Genomic DNA, 15967 nt, shown 5'->3' on the forward strand with positions numbered 1-15967 from the left:
TCAGAGAGTCAGGACAGTTCGATGTAGAAACGCCTGCGGACAAACTGCCGCCCCTGGACAATAAATTCGTGCTGAGACAACACGTACGAGGCGTGGCCAGGTGAAGCGAGGTGAGGGCCTGTCAGCGATCAGAGAATAAGAGAAATCGACGCCGATGCGCTCCGAGACACTGCGACACCCAACAGCGGGATGGCGATATTGAAAATTAATCTAGAGCGTCGCCGGGTGGCCGTACGTCCTGCGGTGCTCGGCGGCTGGTGCTCTCTGTCTGTCGTAGCGAGTACTGTGTGTGGCCGCAAAAGGACTGCGTTGTTTGATTTTGTGATGTTGAGATTTTGTGATTTGTGCATTTTTGTGTTGTGACGTTGTGCGGCTCAGAAAAGTCGGAGTTGGGTGAGAACGACTGGCACCACTGAGCCTTGCGGTGTTTCTAGATTTGGCGCAGCGACTAGCTGCCGGTAGCGCCTTCCGCCAACACAGCCTTGCGAGCGGACATCGGCGCGTCGATCCTGCAAACTCGCCTCACTCACACAACCGAACGTGCGGCAGGTGCGATTGGCGAGCTGCGCGACACCCAGGATCCCGGTTGTTCCTTCCCTCGACACCGGGTGCATTCCCATTGGCGACATCGGCCATTCACTTCGTCGTTTGCACTTTCCTCGTGTTTGAAACTCCTTCTCATAACATGTTCACGACCGTCACTCTTGCCTCATTCACTCCGAGCAGCATGCAGTCACCACAAAAAGGAAGCCGCAGGTGGCAGCTGCGTCCGCGTAAATATGTGACGATGCTCCCATAACTGTCTCCTGCTTTTTCTTTTCTCTCTCTGCGTTTTTGTGTCTTCTTCTTCTCGCGTAGAGCTGCCACCGTCCTCCCGGCAAGCCTATTGTTCCACGGCGAGCCTCATACGACTACACACTCAGCATTTCTTTGTCTCCAGCCATTGTAGCCATGTCTTCCAGCAAGGTACAGACTGGTTCCAATGCCCTCGACAACGACGACGGAGATGCAGTCCCCGTCTACGCTGAAAACGACAAAGCGGGCATTCTCAATCTCACGGCAGCCGCCAACACGGACGTGGACCTCAAAAACAAGGCCCAATGCCCTATTGACGAGCCTCTCGTCTTGACGCTCACCAAGCCCTTCCGCGGGAAGCCCGCGGCGGACCTCGGCGGCCTCAGCGGTCTGCCTCTCGAGCTCGTCTTTGCCATCTGCCGCGAGCTGGACGTCAAGTCGTGCCTTGCCCTTCGCCAGGTCAACCGCCGGGCGCGTGAAATTGTGACGGGAAGCACCGAATACGTCGCCGTGATCACGCATGCCCTTGGCATCGTGCAGGCCGTGCTCTGGTCGGGCATGGGCACGCGTGTGACCTTTCCCGACCTGCATCGGCTGCTCTGCACCCATGAGTGCATGATCTGCAGCGTGCCCGACGGCTGGGACAGCTACCGGTTTTACGACTCGCGCGCGCCCATGCAGCGGCCCCTGCTGGCACCTGGCATCAAGAGCATGGAGGTTGGTCAAGCCGCACTCGACCAGGCTGTCATGAACCGTCCTCCAAGCGCAATAGACACGAAGAATGCAAACCCGGACAAGACGGGGCCGGTCGACGCAGCGCCGCCCGTGCACAAGAAACCGACCGCGCTGACGGCGATGCACATGGCCCAGACGAACGACCAGCACGCCAACCACATCAAGGTCCATGAAATGGCCGCCGGGCTGTACCTGTTCCTGCCGACACTGACGCGGTGCTGCAAGCCGTGCCTCGAAGAGTCGCCCCGGGTCCGTGTTGTGCCGGTCGTCAAACTGCGGACAGCCTTTGACCTGCCGCGGCGCTACTTTCTGCCTTATGTGATCACACCGTGGCTCTCGAAAAACAAGATGCTCACGCCGCCAGCGCCAGAATCCAAGGCCAGACGCGCAAGCCCCTGTCCCGGGTCCGACGGTTACAAGATGAAGGTCGGCATGGTGACCCGGGAAGCGGCGTTGCAGATCCTCTTCGAAGCCGGGTTCTCGGCCAGCCGTGCCGAAGAGTTGATTTACATATCTGGGTACCAAGACGAATTTAGCTGGTGGAGCGAGTTGAAAGAGCGAGAGAAGTACACTGTCATGATGCCCTTTCTCGACCGCCACACCAACGCGGCCGACGGGGGCTACACATGCCGCGGGTGCGATGCTGCCATCCAGAAGCTGTATGGCCATCTCAAGGTGAATCTCGTCTACATGAACACCGTGTTTGCGACCGAGGCAGCTTTTTTCAAACACTTTGCCGCCTGCCCCGACGCCATCGAAATGTGGAAAACGCAAAGCGAAGCCTAGACGAAGCACAGACGCAAGATGCAAGGGATATGGGACAGATATGACGGCCGGGGAGTTGCGTGCAGGATAGCAAAACTTTTGGAAACAATGGAAGCACAAGACCATAAATATGTAGCAAACAAAATAGATGCACTTTTTAACGGCTGGATTAACGCTGTAAATTTTCACACCAAAGTCCCTTTTCGCCTGACATTTCGTACAGTACAACTCAGACACACACACTGCCGTGTCGTCTAGACATGTCCCTGGACCGCCTCATGCCCGGTTGCCCCGCCGGCCCTCGGACGCAGCCAACGAGACGCTGCTCTCGTTGGCCAGCGGCGACGGAATGTCGGGCGTAACAGAGCGCGAGTCGGACGTCACAGCCGGCCGACGCGGCCCCGAGACAGACGACTTCTTTCGTCGCCGCTCGGACGCGCTCGATCCCGTGCTCGTCTTGCGCGTGACCACCGACTCGCCCGGGTCGTCGACATCCAGTGTGGGCGTCGCGCTGCGCGAGCTTGTTGTCTGTGTCCCGCCGCTGCCGCCGCCGCCGCCGCCGCCGCCGCCGCCGCCACCACCGACAGGCAGTGCTGTCATGGACATGCTGCTCCGACGCGAGCTGTTGCTGCGCGTCCGGCGGTGCTCGCGCTCCACGGCCGCGTGCCGCGGGTGCTGCGGGTGATGGCCGTGCTTCTCGCTGGAGCTAGCGGCGCCGGTTTCGCTGCCACCGCGGGGCGTGTGCGGCCGGTGCGGGTGGTTGTGCTGGTGATGGTGGTGGAGGTGGCCGTGGCCGTGCGGCACGCCGCGGCCGGGCAGCCACCAGAACCAGCCGCCGGTCGCACGCCGCAGGGCACGGTCCTGCTCCTTGAGCTTCTGGCGCACGAGGGCGCGGCGCTCGTTTTCGCGGTCCCAGTACTCTTGGCGGTACAGCTCCCAGTTCTCGCGGAAGGTGGGCGAAAAGGGCTTGGCAAGGAGCAGCAGTTTGACATAGTCGCCACCGGGCGCCAGATCCTCTTCGTGTCCGTTGTTGTTGTTGCTGCTGCCGGTGTGACCAAATGCGGTGCCCTGCCGGCGGAGGCCGCTGCCGCCCTTTTCTTCGTCGCGATCGAGCCCGACCGACGACGGCACCGACGGGTGGTTGTGCCCGCCGGCCGCGCCCGTGTTCAGGTTGAGCTCGCGGTCGACCTCGCGCAGCAGCGCCGGCTCCACGTAGCGGTACGACGAGGCGCCGCCCGAGTTGGACAGCAGGCCGTACGTCAGGAACCAGCCGAGCGTCGCCAGCCATTCGGCCCACCACGGCCGCTTGAGCAGCACCAGCTTGCAGTTGATGTGGCGCAGGCCGCGGTTCGACACGCTGAACCAGCGGCGCGGCCAGCGCACGCCGCGGTCCCAGATGCCGGTGGCCCAGACGAGGGCGGCCGTGATGATGCCGCCCATAAAGCACACCTTTTCGAGCACGTCGACGACCCAGTAGACAGAGCCGCCGACGCCGCTGCCGTCCTCGCGCGGAGCCAGGAACAGCGCATAGCCGAAGCCCAGGTTCCAGGTGCCCAGAATCAGCAGGAAAAACGTGTGGTGGCGGCGGCGGGCCCGCAGGGCCAGGTATTGTGCGCGAAGCGACGCCTCGAGGATGAGCAGGTTGAGGTAGATCATGGACGGCGAGCTGGGCGTGTGCGACAGCGGGTCGCTGGCCTTGGCGGCGGTGCTGGCGGCGATGGAGCCCGTGTCCGAGCCTCCGTCGGAGCCATTGCCGCCGGCATCGCTGCCAAACACGCCGCTGGTCGGTCGGGTGGCGGGTATGTCGCGTCCAGGCAAAGGTGCTCCCTTGACGAGGGAGTCAAGGTCGTCGGCCATTGTTGCGATGCACACGTGGGAAGGGAAGGAGAATGGGCGAGATCGGAGCACCCACGGTCGCGTCTGATCGTCAGGCAACCCAGAAACACTTGTAGCGTCGTCGTCGAGAATGTAGTGGGAGCACACCAACAGGTGCTGTAGTCAATAAAGGGCGGGTGGTGCCAAAGGGCGACTTGGCGACAGTGGCCCTGTGGCAGTCGGTGTGCGCACTATCCGCGAGGCGTCGATTGCCGCTGTCTATGCCAAATGCCGAAATAGAGCTCCCAATGATGTGGAGGAACCGGCGTCGAAAGCACGCCGACGGGATGGTCTGCACTTTGGGCCAGGGTCCGTGTGTACTGTCGTGCGTCGTCAGTAGCTGATTTTCAGTGGCCGTTGTTCCTGCTGGCGATCATCGTCATCCAAATGCTCGTGTCAGATGACTAAGCGGAGCTAGTGGGTCACAAGGACAAAAGGACGGGCACATTGCGCGGCAGGCGCGATGGCGGCACGAGAACAACAGGATCGGCTTAACAGCATGATTGGAATGTCCACGGACGATACATTGGCTCAGGAATGGAGGGGCACGGCCCAGGAATCACCTTGCGCTCAATGGAATATATTGAGATTTTGAAGCGTCGAGTGGTTGTTTGGCGGTTCGCATGTGTATTATGACATAGTTAAGCGGAGCCTTAGTACAGGGTGGGACAGCAATACATTTAGCGAGCCTTATAACGCTTTTTCGCCAAAATACAGCGCTTGCCTGTGGGCTGCCAGCTGTAGAAAGCGTCTCTCAGGGCCGTCCTCTAGCGTCTTTTTGTTAAGGATACCCCTAAAGCCTCGGCTCTGGCTTACTTCTCGACCCAGCAAGCGCGGCGGAAAAGTGGAGTGCCCTGTTTCCGTGGTCGAGAATTCCCGACAATAGCCAAAGAGCCAAGTGGTCATTCGAGCCTTCCGCCACAAGACCAGGCACGTTGCTGGATTCTTACGGGCGCTTTCCCTTTTTTTCTACTCCACGACGTACTATTTTTTTTGTTGGGAAGGATGTCGCGCGCAAATAGAAGGGGCAAGGGAAAGCACGGGAAAGAGGCCCCCATAAACCGACAGAAGCAGGAGCGACGGCAGGGGAAGACGACGTAAAAAATAATTAAATAAACACGACGGGCAGGAGCGAACGGTTCAGTTCACAGGCACGCCCGAATAAATCCTCACATCCTGCCATCTCTTTCCTTCCTGACAGCCCGCTCCTTCCTTCCCCCACACTACCGATTCTTAAAGCAACTTCGCGAACAAAAGGAGAAAGAACGAAGGACCAGAATCCCCTGAAAATATCACGAAACATCGCCCTCGACAAAAGTCTCCTGAAACATCCTCATCTTCACAATCAATTGGCCGTTTTTCTCCAACACCAACGCACTCACAGACATCCACACCACTCCTGGCAACGCCTGCCTAGCCGGCAACCCCGACGAACAAACGCCGTGCTATGCATACCCTCTGCTGCCTGAGCTGCGTCGGCGAATCGTGACACGGAATTAGGATTTACGGGCTATAGCGTCCCCAAATTCCCCGTTCAAGCTTTTGCAGACTTTCCAGCCTCTCCGCTTTGTTGCTGCAAGCCCGGTTGGCCGCCGCCCTTGGGCCCTTAATAACCCTTCCCCTCCCTTTCCGCCGTCCTCCTTCAGCTTAGCCCCCCTTCCGACGCCAGTGATGCTCCGAAGTCCTCAGCATCTCGTCTTGCAGCTGTCCGTCGCACCCAGTCGACGCACATTGACCACTGCCGCTGCATCGTACAACTCCGAAAAGTCTCCACCTCCACCGCCGCCGCCGCCGTCTTCGCGCTCCTCTCATAGTCACGCGCAGTCGCACGCGTCCGCCACTTCGTCGAGCGCGCCAGCAACTCCTGCTGCTGCTGCAACTGTCCGTGTCTTCCGCCTCACCTCCGAACCCAACGTTGCGGCACGCAACAACCGCCGGTCCGCCATGGCCAGCCAGCCCCAGACACAGCCGCGCGCGCGGTCCGAGGAGCGGCCTGCATCGGAGGCCGATGGCGACCACGCCGAGGCCGCGCGGCAGACGCGCACAACGTCCCGGTTCACTTCCTACTTTCCTCTCGGCTACCGGGATGCTGTGCACCAATGGGTGAGTTTTTTTTTTTTGGTTTACTTCTCGCCACTCCACTGCTAACAATAACAGTGGCACAGTGTCTCGGCATCCGGCGCCGAACGCGGTGTGCTGGCCTATGTCCCATTTATCCGCGAGGCCAAGCTCGGCTCGCAACCCGACCTCAGCATGACCGCCCAGCAGCAACAGGCCGGCGGGGGCGCTCTCTCGGCCATCAATAGCGCCAACAGCAAGGACCCGTACGGCCCCCGTCTCTGGCGGTCACAAATGGTGCCGCTGTCCGGAAAGAACCGTGCGCTCAACGAGTACTCCATCGAGCGCGTCGGCGAGAAGCACGAGGAGACTCTGGTGATGCTGCACGGCTACGGCGCTGGCCTCGGGTTCTTCTACCGCAACTTTGAGCCCTTGAGCCGGCGGCAGGGCTGGAAGCTGTACGCGCTCGATATGCTGGGGATGGGCAACTCGTCGCGCCCGCCATTCAAGGTGCGCGCCAAGGACCCGCAGGCCAAGATCACCGAGGCAGAGAGCTGGTTCATCGACTCGCTCGAGGAGTGGCGCAAGATCCGCAAGATTGAGCGTTTCACACTCATGGGCCACTCGATGGGCGGCTACCTGGCCGTCTCCTACGCGCTCAAGTACCCCGGCCACCTCAACAAGCTGATCCTCGCGTCTCCCGTCGGCGTGCCCGAGGATCCGTACGCGGTCAACGCGGCGATGCCCGAACCCGATGAGTCGACGCTCGTCAACGAATTTACACAAGATCAGAGTGCTGTTGCCGAGGGCAGCAGCCCGGCCAACGCGGCCACAACGACCACGACGACCACCCCGTCCTCCAACCACAACTACACCTACAACCACAACCACCACAACAAGAAGACGACGTCGGCCAAGCCAGAACGCCGGCCGCTGCCGGGCTGGCTTGTGTGGCTCTGGGACGCCAACGTATCGCCCTTTAGTCTGGTGCGCGCGTCGGGCCCGCTGGGCCCGCGTCTGGTGTCTGGCTGGACGTCACGGCGGTTTAGCCATTTGGAGCAGGACGAGGCGGACGCGCTGCACACGTACACGTACAACCTGTTCCGGCAGCGCGGCAGCGGCGAGTACGCGTTGCCGTACCTGCTGGCGCCCGGCGCGTACGCGCGCAGCCCTGTGATCAACCGCATCCAGAACGTGGGCCGGCAGGTGGTGACGCCCGCCCGCCCGGCGACGGCGACGACGCCGGCGACGCCGGAAGTGAAGGAGACGGGCTTCCCGATTGTCATGATGTACGGCGACCACGACTGGATGGACGTGGCGGGCGGGTACGCGGCCGAAGAAAAGATCAAGCAGCGGATCGTGCAGGCGCTGCTGCACGGGACGCCCGACGAGAAGCGACGCGAGAACGGCAGCGCCAAGGTGCTGATTGTGCGCAACGCGGGCCACCACCTGTACCTGGACAACCCGGACGAGTTCAACCGGTTCATTGACGACGAGCTGGCGGAGACGCAAAAGTCGGAGAAGCGGCGACGGCAGCAGTTGGAGTAGGGCGCAGCTGCGGCATAAATACACATAAACGAGGAGCGATGCATTGCGATGACCAAAAATACACAGACACAGACACACACAACCAAGGAGCGGCGTTTTACCTTTTGGATTTTTTTTGTCACGCATAGGAGCTTTGTCACTCATAGGAGCTTATTTGTTTTCATTTTCATTCATCTTCTTGGGAAACGCTATATATATTTTATTCACAAAATTTCATTGTCGACTTTGCGACCATTAGGCAACGACAAAACGTCACGGAGGAGGACAGGACAAGCATGACGCATTGCGCTGTGTGGCGCCAGCATAGGGCATGGAGCATAGGGTATAGATTCGCGAGGCATAAGGCCATCTACGGAATGCCGAAGACAGAAAACGGAAGACGGAAACACGAGGGTTAAGCAAGGGCATTCAGTAGTGTTTCAACAGCATCACATAGGAGCAACATAAGAGGCGTTCAATGCTTGTCATGGCTAGACAAGTTTGTACCTTTGTAGAATGCACTCTCAATCGAGTCATTGACTGTTCTCACATTGTTTATGTCGCACTGTTTTCAAAACAATCTCGATTGCGTACGGGTTGGGTGCTCTTCTCTGTCGAAAGGGTATCTAGGCTTTGTAAAGGAATGGAAGAATTTTAATAAAAGGCGGGAGAACCAGAGTGTCAAAATGCAAGTGAAAGGCAACCGGTACCACCGGCGTGCACAAAAGTATAAAACCCAGAAACCAGTGACCCACGGGGACATGTCCCGTTCCCCAAGACGGCCATACATCAACGAGAGCAAAGCAAATCAAACCAAAATCAAATCAAAGCAAAACAGTGCCACCTTCACCATCTCCACCACTATTAATTGCGCAACCAGAATCACAAGACGCTCGCCTTCGCCTCACAAAAACACAAAGGTATGAATCAAAACGCTCTCCTGTCTCCAACGTATGTACCCTCGCATCCTCGATGAATTTGTGAATTTGTGAATTTTTGTCATTTTTTGTCGTTTTTTGTCATTTTTTGTCTTGTCCTTGCTTCGCTCAGCAGTGGACAAGATAACACAACTACTGGCTTGCTGGTTCATCATTTTCGTAAAAAAGGGGGCGCTTGTTCAGATGCAAAAATAGACATTAAGGAGTGACGTGAGGATACGCTGCGAATAAACGATCAAGACCAAGTAAAAATCAAAATAATATCCCCTACAACAAGAACACTACCGCACAGAACGCGGCCAGAGCCGACGTCACGCCTGCAGCGACACCCATCCGCGACGAGGCGTTGACGGTGACAACGGACGGGGTCGACGAAGCCGTGGTGACGTGTGAGGGAGTCGTGCCGTTGCCCGAGCCAGATCCAGAGCCCGAGCCACCCGAACCACCCGAACCACCCGAGCCAGATCCACTACCCGAGCCACCCGAGCCAGACGAGCCAGAGCTCGTCGAGCCGGCACCACTGGACGTGGGGGTCGCACCCGAGCCGCCCGACGCGGCACCCGAGCCCGAACCACCACCACCGGCGCCGCCACCCGCACCGCCACCAGGACTGCCGGACGCAGAGCCCGACGCGGTGGCCGAGGGTGAGGCTGGAGCCGAGCCCGAGGGAGACGCCGAGGCCGACGCGCCGCCGCCATTACCAGCGCTGGGGCTCGAGCCCGTGTTGCCGCCCGTGCCGGCGCCAGGACTGCTGCTCGCGGGGGGAGCGCCGCCACCACTGCCGCCAGGCGAGCTCGACTGGGCGGGGTTGCTCTGTGGGGGTGGCGACTGGGCCGGAGGGGACTGGGCCGGAGGGGACTGGGCCGGCGGAGACTGAGCCGGCGGAGACTGAGCAGGGGGAGACTGAGCAGGGGGAGACTGAGCCGGGGGAGACTGAGCCGGGGGAGACTGAGCCGGAGGAGACTGAGCCGGAGGAGACTGCTGAGGCGGAGACGACTGAGGCGGTGGCGACTGCGCCGGAGGAGACTGCGCCGGACTGGACAGCGGGGGAGGCGACTGCGCTGGCGGAGACGACAGAGGAGGCGGCGACTGCTGCGGCGGAGACGACTGCGGCGGGGGCGACTGCTGCGGCGGAGACGACAGCGGAGGGGGCGACTGCTGCGGCGGGGACGACACGGGCGGCGGGGACGAGCTCGGCGGCGGGATGATGACGGGCGGGCTGGAGCTGCTGGGCGGGGCGCTCTGGGCGGACGAGACAAAGGTGGGGGTGCCGGACTGCTCGGACTGGGGCGGGGTGCCGGAGGGGGGGGCGGAGGTGGCCGGGGCGGAGGCGCAGTAGTCAAGGTACTGGCCAAACTTCTCGACGAGGTACTCTCCGATGCCGAGCTTGCCCTGGGCGCTGTTGTCGGTGACGCAGGATTTGCAGCCGTTGTAGTAGGTGAAGAAGGCGGAGGCGGCGGCGCAGAGGCCAGGGGTCTTGCCGACGGACTGGGCCTCGAGGTAGGCGTTGTTGCAGACGTCGAAGCAGACGGCGGGGATGATGGAGTCGTCGCGCTTGGCGAGGCGGTGGCGGTCCAGGTCCAGGTCCGCCCGCGGTGCCCGCTTGTAGGGGTACGACGGCGGCGACGACGGCGCCGGCGACGGCGGCGGCCAGTGGGTGATGGTGGACTGCGTCAGCCAGTTGCCGGTGGTCACGGTGAAGACGTGGCCGCCAATGCGCTCGACAATCAGCTCCTCCTCAAAGATGTCGTACGACAGGCCAAAGGCGGGCGGCGCCAGGTTGAAGTAGCCCTCCGTGGGCGGGTAGTACGAGGTGGTGTTCTCGGGCCACTGCACAATGGGGAACGGCGGCGACGGAATGCACTCGTCGGGCCGGCACACAAACGTGTCGGCGGGCGAGTCGGCATACAGCGTGCAGCCCGCGGGCTTCTTGGGGCTGCAGACGGTGCCGGGCGCACAGCCCCAGGTCAGGTCGGAGCTGGGGACGAGCGAGGCGAGCGCCTGGCCGGCGCGGGACGGCGCCGCGCAGGTGCTGACGGCCAGCGAGATGGTGGTCGTGATGGTCTCGGTCTGCTCGGGCTCGATCTGCGTGCTCGTGGTCGTGGTCGTGGTCGTGGCCGTGATGGTCACGTCAATGGTCGACGCGGGAATCACCGAGGTGACGGTGACGGTCGTGTCGCTGCCGCGCTCTGTAAAGGTCGTTGTGGACTCGGGCAGCGTGGAGGTGACGACGATGACGGACCCGGGGAGCGTGGTGACCGAGCCGGGGAGCGTCGTGACGGAGCCCGGCAGCGTCAGCGTCGACGCGGGGATGGTCACGGTGGTGCCGGACAGCGTCAGCGTCGACGCAGGCAGCGTGACGGTCGACGCGGGCAGCGACAGGGTCACGACTTCCGACACAATGTCCGTCACGGTCGAGCCGGGCAGCGTCAGCGTCGACGCGGGCTGCGTGATGGTGGTGCCGGGCAGCGTGAGGGTCGATGCCGACAGCGTAATGGTCACGCTGACGTCGTGCTCGACGTCGCTCGTGACGGTGGCCGTCGTCGTGGCCGTGGACGTGGCCGTCGAGCCCGGCTGCGTCGAGGTGACGGTCGTCGTGCTCCAGACCACCTGCGTCGACACGACACACTCGTACGGGTCCGGCACAGCGCGGCGGTAGTAGCCCGACGGCGTGGGCGCCGCATCACTGGCGCATTCTGTCACAACAACCGTGACGGGGTACGACTGCAACGTTAGCGGCGAACATCACGGGCACGTTGGCCCAATGGCAAAAGCAGACGCAGAGAAACGTGGCCGCAACCTACCACGACATAGGAGCTGTAGTCGGTCTCGGTGGACGTCACGGTGTCCGTCTCAATGGCGATGCTCGACTCGACTGTCGTGATGGTCTCGGTGCTGACCGTCACCGACACCGACACAACCGGCACAGACACCGTCTCGGTGACGGTCTCGTAGCACGTCGACCATTCGGTCACGGTGCAGTACTCGGTGATGGTTTCGGGATAGCAATGGCCCCCGTGGTTGCCGCCGGGGCCGCCGCCATGGCCGGAGCCGCCGCCTAGGTTGTTGGCGTCGACAGGGCCGTTGTGGTTTGTCGCGTTGGCGGCGCTCGCCGTGTCGGCCGTCACGAGCGGCGACGCGGCCAGCAGCAAGCTGGGCAGCACGCTGGCCAGCCGCCAGACGGATGCGCGGTGCATTGTTGTCGTTGTGTCTTTTTTCCTCCTTGTTTTTTATGTCGACGTCTCTCTCCTCGTAACGAACGGTCGAAGCTGGGAAGCTCCGTTGGAAGCACAAACGAATGTGTTTGGATGTGTTGTCAAACGATTGTCTAGAAGAGGGCGGTCAGGAGGTGGGGAGAGAGGAGAGAGGGCAACCATATGAAAGAAAAGAAGGTGAGGAGACAAAAGGTGAGAAACGAAAGAGAGAGAAGAAAAAGGGCAACGAAGAGTGACGAGCAGGACGACGGGCGACTTCAGCACAGCAACTACAACTGCAACTACGGGCTGCACCTCTACCCTCTACGGACTGCAACCGCACGACGGCATAACGGACCACAAGGTAAAGAAAAGAAACTAGCTCGGTTGACAGACAGGGGGGGGGGCAGGGGACAAACAGACAACAGCCACGACCAACAACAAGACCGACAGACTTGGCGCGGCTCATGCAGTTGGATATATTTGGTCAAGCCACGGGGATGGCAGGCGATGGTAGGGCAGAGGTCAGGGGAGGCCAGAGAGTAAAAGAGTACATACAGGGGACAGGCAAGAGCCTCACCCACAGCCGAAGAAGAGAAGAGAAAAGAGAAGAGAAAAGAAAAAGAAATGGGCAACGGGTGGGAGAGGGTGGGGCGGGTTGAGGCTGTTGCCAGGCCTGCAGTGAGGTTTTGCGGTTTCTTTCCTTTTTACTTAATTGTTTTTGTTTTCTGACTTCTTACGTCGGGACTTTGTACACTTGTGGCTTTTCCTGGGTGGGTGGGATGCAATACTCTGTACAGCTCCGAATGTCAGATGGAACGGCAGACGACTGGGTGTAAGTGAAGTGAGCCACAGTGAGAAGGATGCCTGGGAAGGACGGTACAGCATTGCAAGTGACACTGATGGTCCTGCAATATCACGTTGGATCCGGCTTGCAGGCGGAAAGGGAGACGAGGGACCAGTTTGGGACCAGCTCGTTGTTACTTGGGACAGACCAACTCGACAAGAACAACTCGGCAGCGAATGCGTCACCAAAAACGCATTGGATTCAAGCAAGGGAGGCAACACGCCGTGTTGTTACGGCATATGTCCGTACCGTGTAAAGGAACTCGCCGACAGGAGTGCTCTGTAGCTCTGTAGTGCAAGACGTTCAGAAGCTTTCTTCACGACGCCGCATTCGGATTCTATCAGTGGCGCAGAAGAAAAGAATAAAAAGAAGCCCGCTAGCTTCAAGTCAGGGACGCCACAAGCAAACAACAAAGAAAGATTTCGTACGCTGTTTGACATCTCCAGTGGGTGCCTTGGGAAATGGACCCCGTGGCACAGGAAATCAAAATAGGAGCCATAGGAGCCGGATGAGAACAAGAGGAACAGACGCAGCACAAAACAGACGAAATGACAGAGGCCTGGGAGCCTGGGACCCGAAATATGCTGAAAATAGGGGATACGGCAAACGCGAACGCAGAAGACTGGGGCGAAGGATATGACAGATGGGCGATGGCAGATTGTTGATTGTAATTGTGAGGACCCATGTGGGGAGGTGAGTGCGTGAGATTTGGACGCGGACCCAGTTTCCAGTGACCAGCAAGGCGGCCAAAGTGGTCCAAAAAGCGACGGTTGAGCACCCCTGTCGATGTCGACGCTGTTACGCTGTCCACTCGGGTGGTCTTTTGTCCTGGTCGGGCCAATTCAAGCAGCAGACATGTTGTCGACAACAGACAGACAGGGTAGTGCTCACGATGAAAATACAAATCAAACGGTCGGCGGGGACGTGTGATGAACAGAAAGTGGCCGAATTGGGCAGCGAACTGAGTCAACCAGGCAAAGAGACATACATCCACTTGGGAGGGGGGTAAGGGAAGTAAAGAGGCACGGCGTATGACATTTCCGTGCCGTAGAATAAATCGTGATGTTGCGAGAAAGGAGGATGTGAAGAAAAAGACCCAAAAAAAATGAGCCTCGAGTGACGACCTCAGGAACACAATGAAAAGCAGGAACAGCAGCCACAGCATGCACGACGGACACTGGCACCAACAGTGACAATACGCAGGATGAGAGATTGCAGGGATCGTTGCAGGTTACAGTACTCCATAGTTAGTCGTAGAATGAACAGAGCGCACAGCCCAAGAGTGCGTCTGTTCTGAGAAACAGGCAAGGTCATTCAAATCAACAGGCGGCAGGTAGGGACCTTTGTTCGCCCCCAACATAACACGTTCCCGGCGATGGAAAGGGGGGGGGGGGGAAGAGGCCCAGATGAAGGACCGACAGGTCAAGGACCGACGATCAACAACCGAGAGACCAATGCGCCTCAAGCGCCTCATCTGAAGCTACGCCGTACCAACGAACAACTGCAGCTAGAAGGTTTCGACAGGACCGATGAGTCGTCGTCTGTCAGAACGTGGCTGAGCTGAATGGAGCTTCGGCCGTGGCATCTTGTTTTGGCAATCAGCCGCAACGTCTTTGACGTGGCTGGGTCGGCTCGCCATTCGTGGACAAACGGCATTGTCTGTATTGCCTCTTTCTGCTCATTGTGCCTCATCGTAACTCGTATCTGCCACTCGTGCAAAGCAAACGCGGGGTCCTTTGGCGAAGCCGATGTGCGATCCAACGTGCCGCACAAACGTCGGCCCAACATCTTGTTCGTCGTACGATGTACACGGACATCGCCCCCCAAAAAAGTAGCTCTTCACTTGCAGCCTGCATCCCCGCGGTTGACTTTTGGGAGGGTGTCTTGGCCGTCCTGGCGGAGAGCGGTGTACCAAAGTCCATCGCAAGTCTTGCACATCACAGACCAGAGACAGGACTCGGCTCGGGTTTCCCCGCTCATTCAACGCCATGGCCCGTCACTCCGTTAGTGGTTGACGTACGAAGTCCTCCGTACAATGTAAATTGACCGTGTCGTTTTCTTGCCTTTGACGTGCTCGGGCAGACCGAGGCATTGGGGTTGGACGATCGTGATACGTCGATACAGAGACTGGGAGACAGATTGACTTGCAACGCCCTGCCGCTAGTGCATGTCGTAATTGCGCCGCAGGGCAGATAGGCGCCACTCAACCCACGCACGCACGCACGCGCACGAAGGAACGAACAAACGTGCCTTCAGTTGTGCTCCGCAACTCGCAGAATCACCGATCCCAGATTGTGGCGTTATTAGGGGAAGGCTGGGAGGGTTGGGTCTCGTTTCTCGTGGCCGTGTATTGTAAGGCTATCATAGGGCCATCTAGGTATTTCGTATGCTCGTCAATTGCTGCTTCTCTTCGTTTCTCCTCGTTTGACTCTTTTGACTCGTTGTCTCTCTCTCTCTCTCTCTCTCTCTCCGCCAAAGGGGACATGAAGCCACAGAGGCTGCGCCCTTTCTCTTTTCGCACTTCTCCCCCGTCAGCTTCTGCTTTCCCGTCTTGCCGATCACTGTTTGCTGCAGAGGAGACCGAGGAGCCGCGCAAAGAGAGAAAACATGGATGATGACAATGAACAAAGTGCGTTTCTCTCCACTTTTTGTTCGGAGGGGGCTGGCGCCCGCCAGGGTCCCTGGACGATTGGTGTTCTGTGGTTGGCTGTTTTTCGAGCTGACTAAACTAGTTACGGAATGGTCCATCCGAGAGGTCGGCGTGGGTTGCATTCAAGCATGGGTGTGTTGTCAACTGAAGGAGGAGAGGTTGAAAACAAGGATTGTCGTTGTGGTTTTCCTTTTTTTTTTACACCACAGTAAGGCAGGCACTTGCAAAGTGGGCAGGCGCGGCGGGGCGACCCTGAAGAGGAAGGCGCAGGGCTGAGTCGGTGGCTCGCAGTCGCACCTGCCGCTATTTTTGCGTTATGTCCATCGGACGGCGTAAAAGGAAAGTACGGAAAGAAAGTACGGAAAGTACGCAATACTCAGTACGTACAACACACAACATACAACAAAAAACAACCAACTACACATACACATCTTAGACTCGCACGTGGGCAAACATAATTTGATCGTTGCTTGCACTGAGGGACCTCGCGTGAAAAACCTTATTTGGGCCTTAACGGAACGGTTGACCAAGCGCTGTGGATGCCACTGTTTGTCGCAAATCCTTCCATCCCACCCAAGACGGG

At 59.3% G+C, this 15967-nt stretch overlaps 5 protein-coding genes across 5 annotated transcripts; 2 read left to right on the forward strand and 3 right to left on the reverse strand.

Annotated features, from left to right (window-relative positions):
• Nucleotides 1-374: 374 nt before the first annotated feature.
• SPSK_02101 (uncharacterized protein) lies at nt 375-614 on the reverse strand (the record flags this gene model as incomplete). The annotated part of the gene is made up of 1 exon (XM_016728994.1): nt 375-614. The coding sequence occupies one exon, from the start codon at nt 612-614 to the stop codon at nt 375-377; it is 240 nt and encodes a 79-aa protein (XP_016589859.1).
• A 337-nt stretch (nt 615-951) lies between these two features.
• SPSK_01737 (uncharacterized protein) lies at nt 952-2316 on the forward strand (the record flags this gene model as incomplete). Its single annotated transcript, XM_016728643.1, has 1 exon — nt 952-2316. The coding sequence occupies one exon, from the start codon at nt 952-954 to the stop codon at nt 2314-2316; it is 1365 nt and encodes a 454-aa protein (XP_016589860.1).
• Nucleotides 2317-2571: 255 nt separating this feature from the next.
• On the reverse strand, nt 2572-4152 carry SPSK_01670 (spo7-like protein; the record flags this gene model as incomplete). Its single annotated transcript, XM_016728577.1, has 1 exon — nt 2572-4152. The coding sequence occupies one exon, from the start codon at nt 4150-4152 to the stop codon at nt 2572-2574; it is 1581 nt and encodes a 526-aa protein (XP_016589861.1).
• Nucleotides 4153-5841: 1689 nt separating this feature from the next.
• Nucleotides 5842-7776, forward strand: SPSK_01561 (cardiolipin-specific phospholipase; the record flags this gene model as incomplete). Its single annotated transcript, XM_016728470.1, has 2 exons — nt 5842-6273; nt 6328-7776. 2 exons carry the CDS (start codon nt 5842-5844, stop codon nt 7774-7776), a joined length of 1881 nt encoding a protein of 626 aa, XP_016589862.1.
• A 1184-nt stretch (nt 7777-8960) lies between these two features.
• Nucleotides 8961-11890, reverse strand: SPSK_01432 (c-type lectin family member; the record flags this gene model as incomplete). The annotated part of the gene is made up of 2 exons (XM_016728346.1): nt 8961-11417; nt 11498-11890. The coding sequence occupies 2 exons, from the start codon at nt 11888-11890 to the stop codon at nt 8961-8963; spliced, it is 2850 nt and encodes a 949-aa protein (XP_016589863.1).
• Nucleotides 11891-15967: the final 4077 nt, after the last annotated feature.

The sequence above is a fragment of the Sporothrix schenckii genome (assembly GCF_000961545.1).
Source record: "Sporothrix schenckii 1099-18 chromosome Unknown Cont42, whole genome shotgun sequence".
NCBI lineage: Eukaryota > Fungi > Ascomycota > Sordariomycetes > Ophiostomatales > Ophiostomataceae > Sporothrix > Sporothrix schenckii.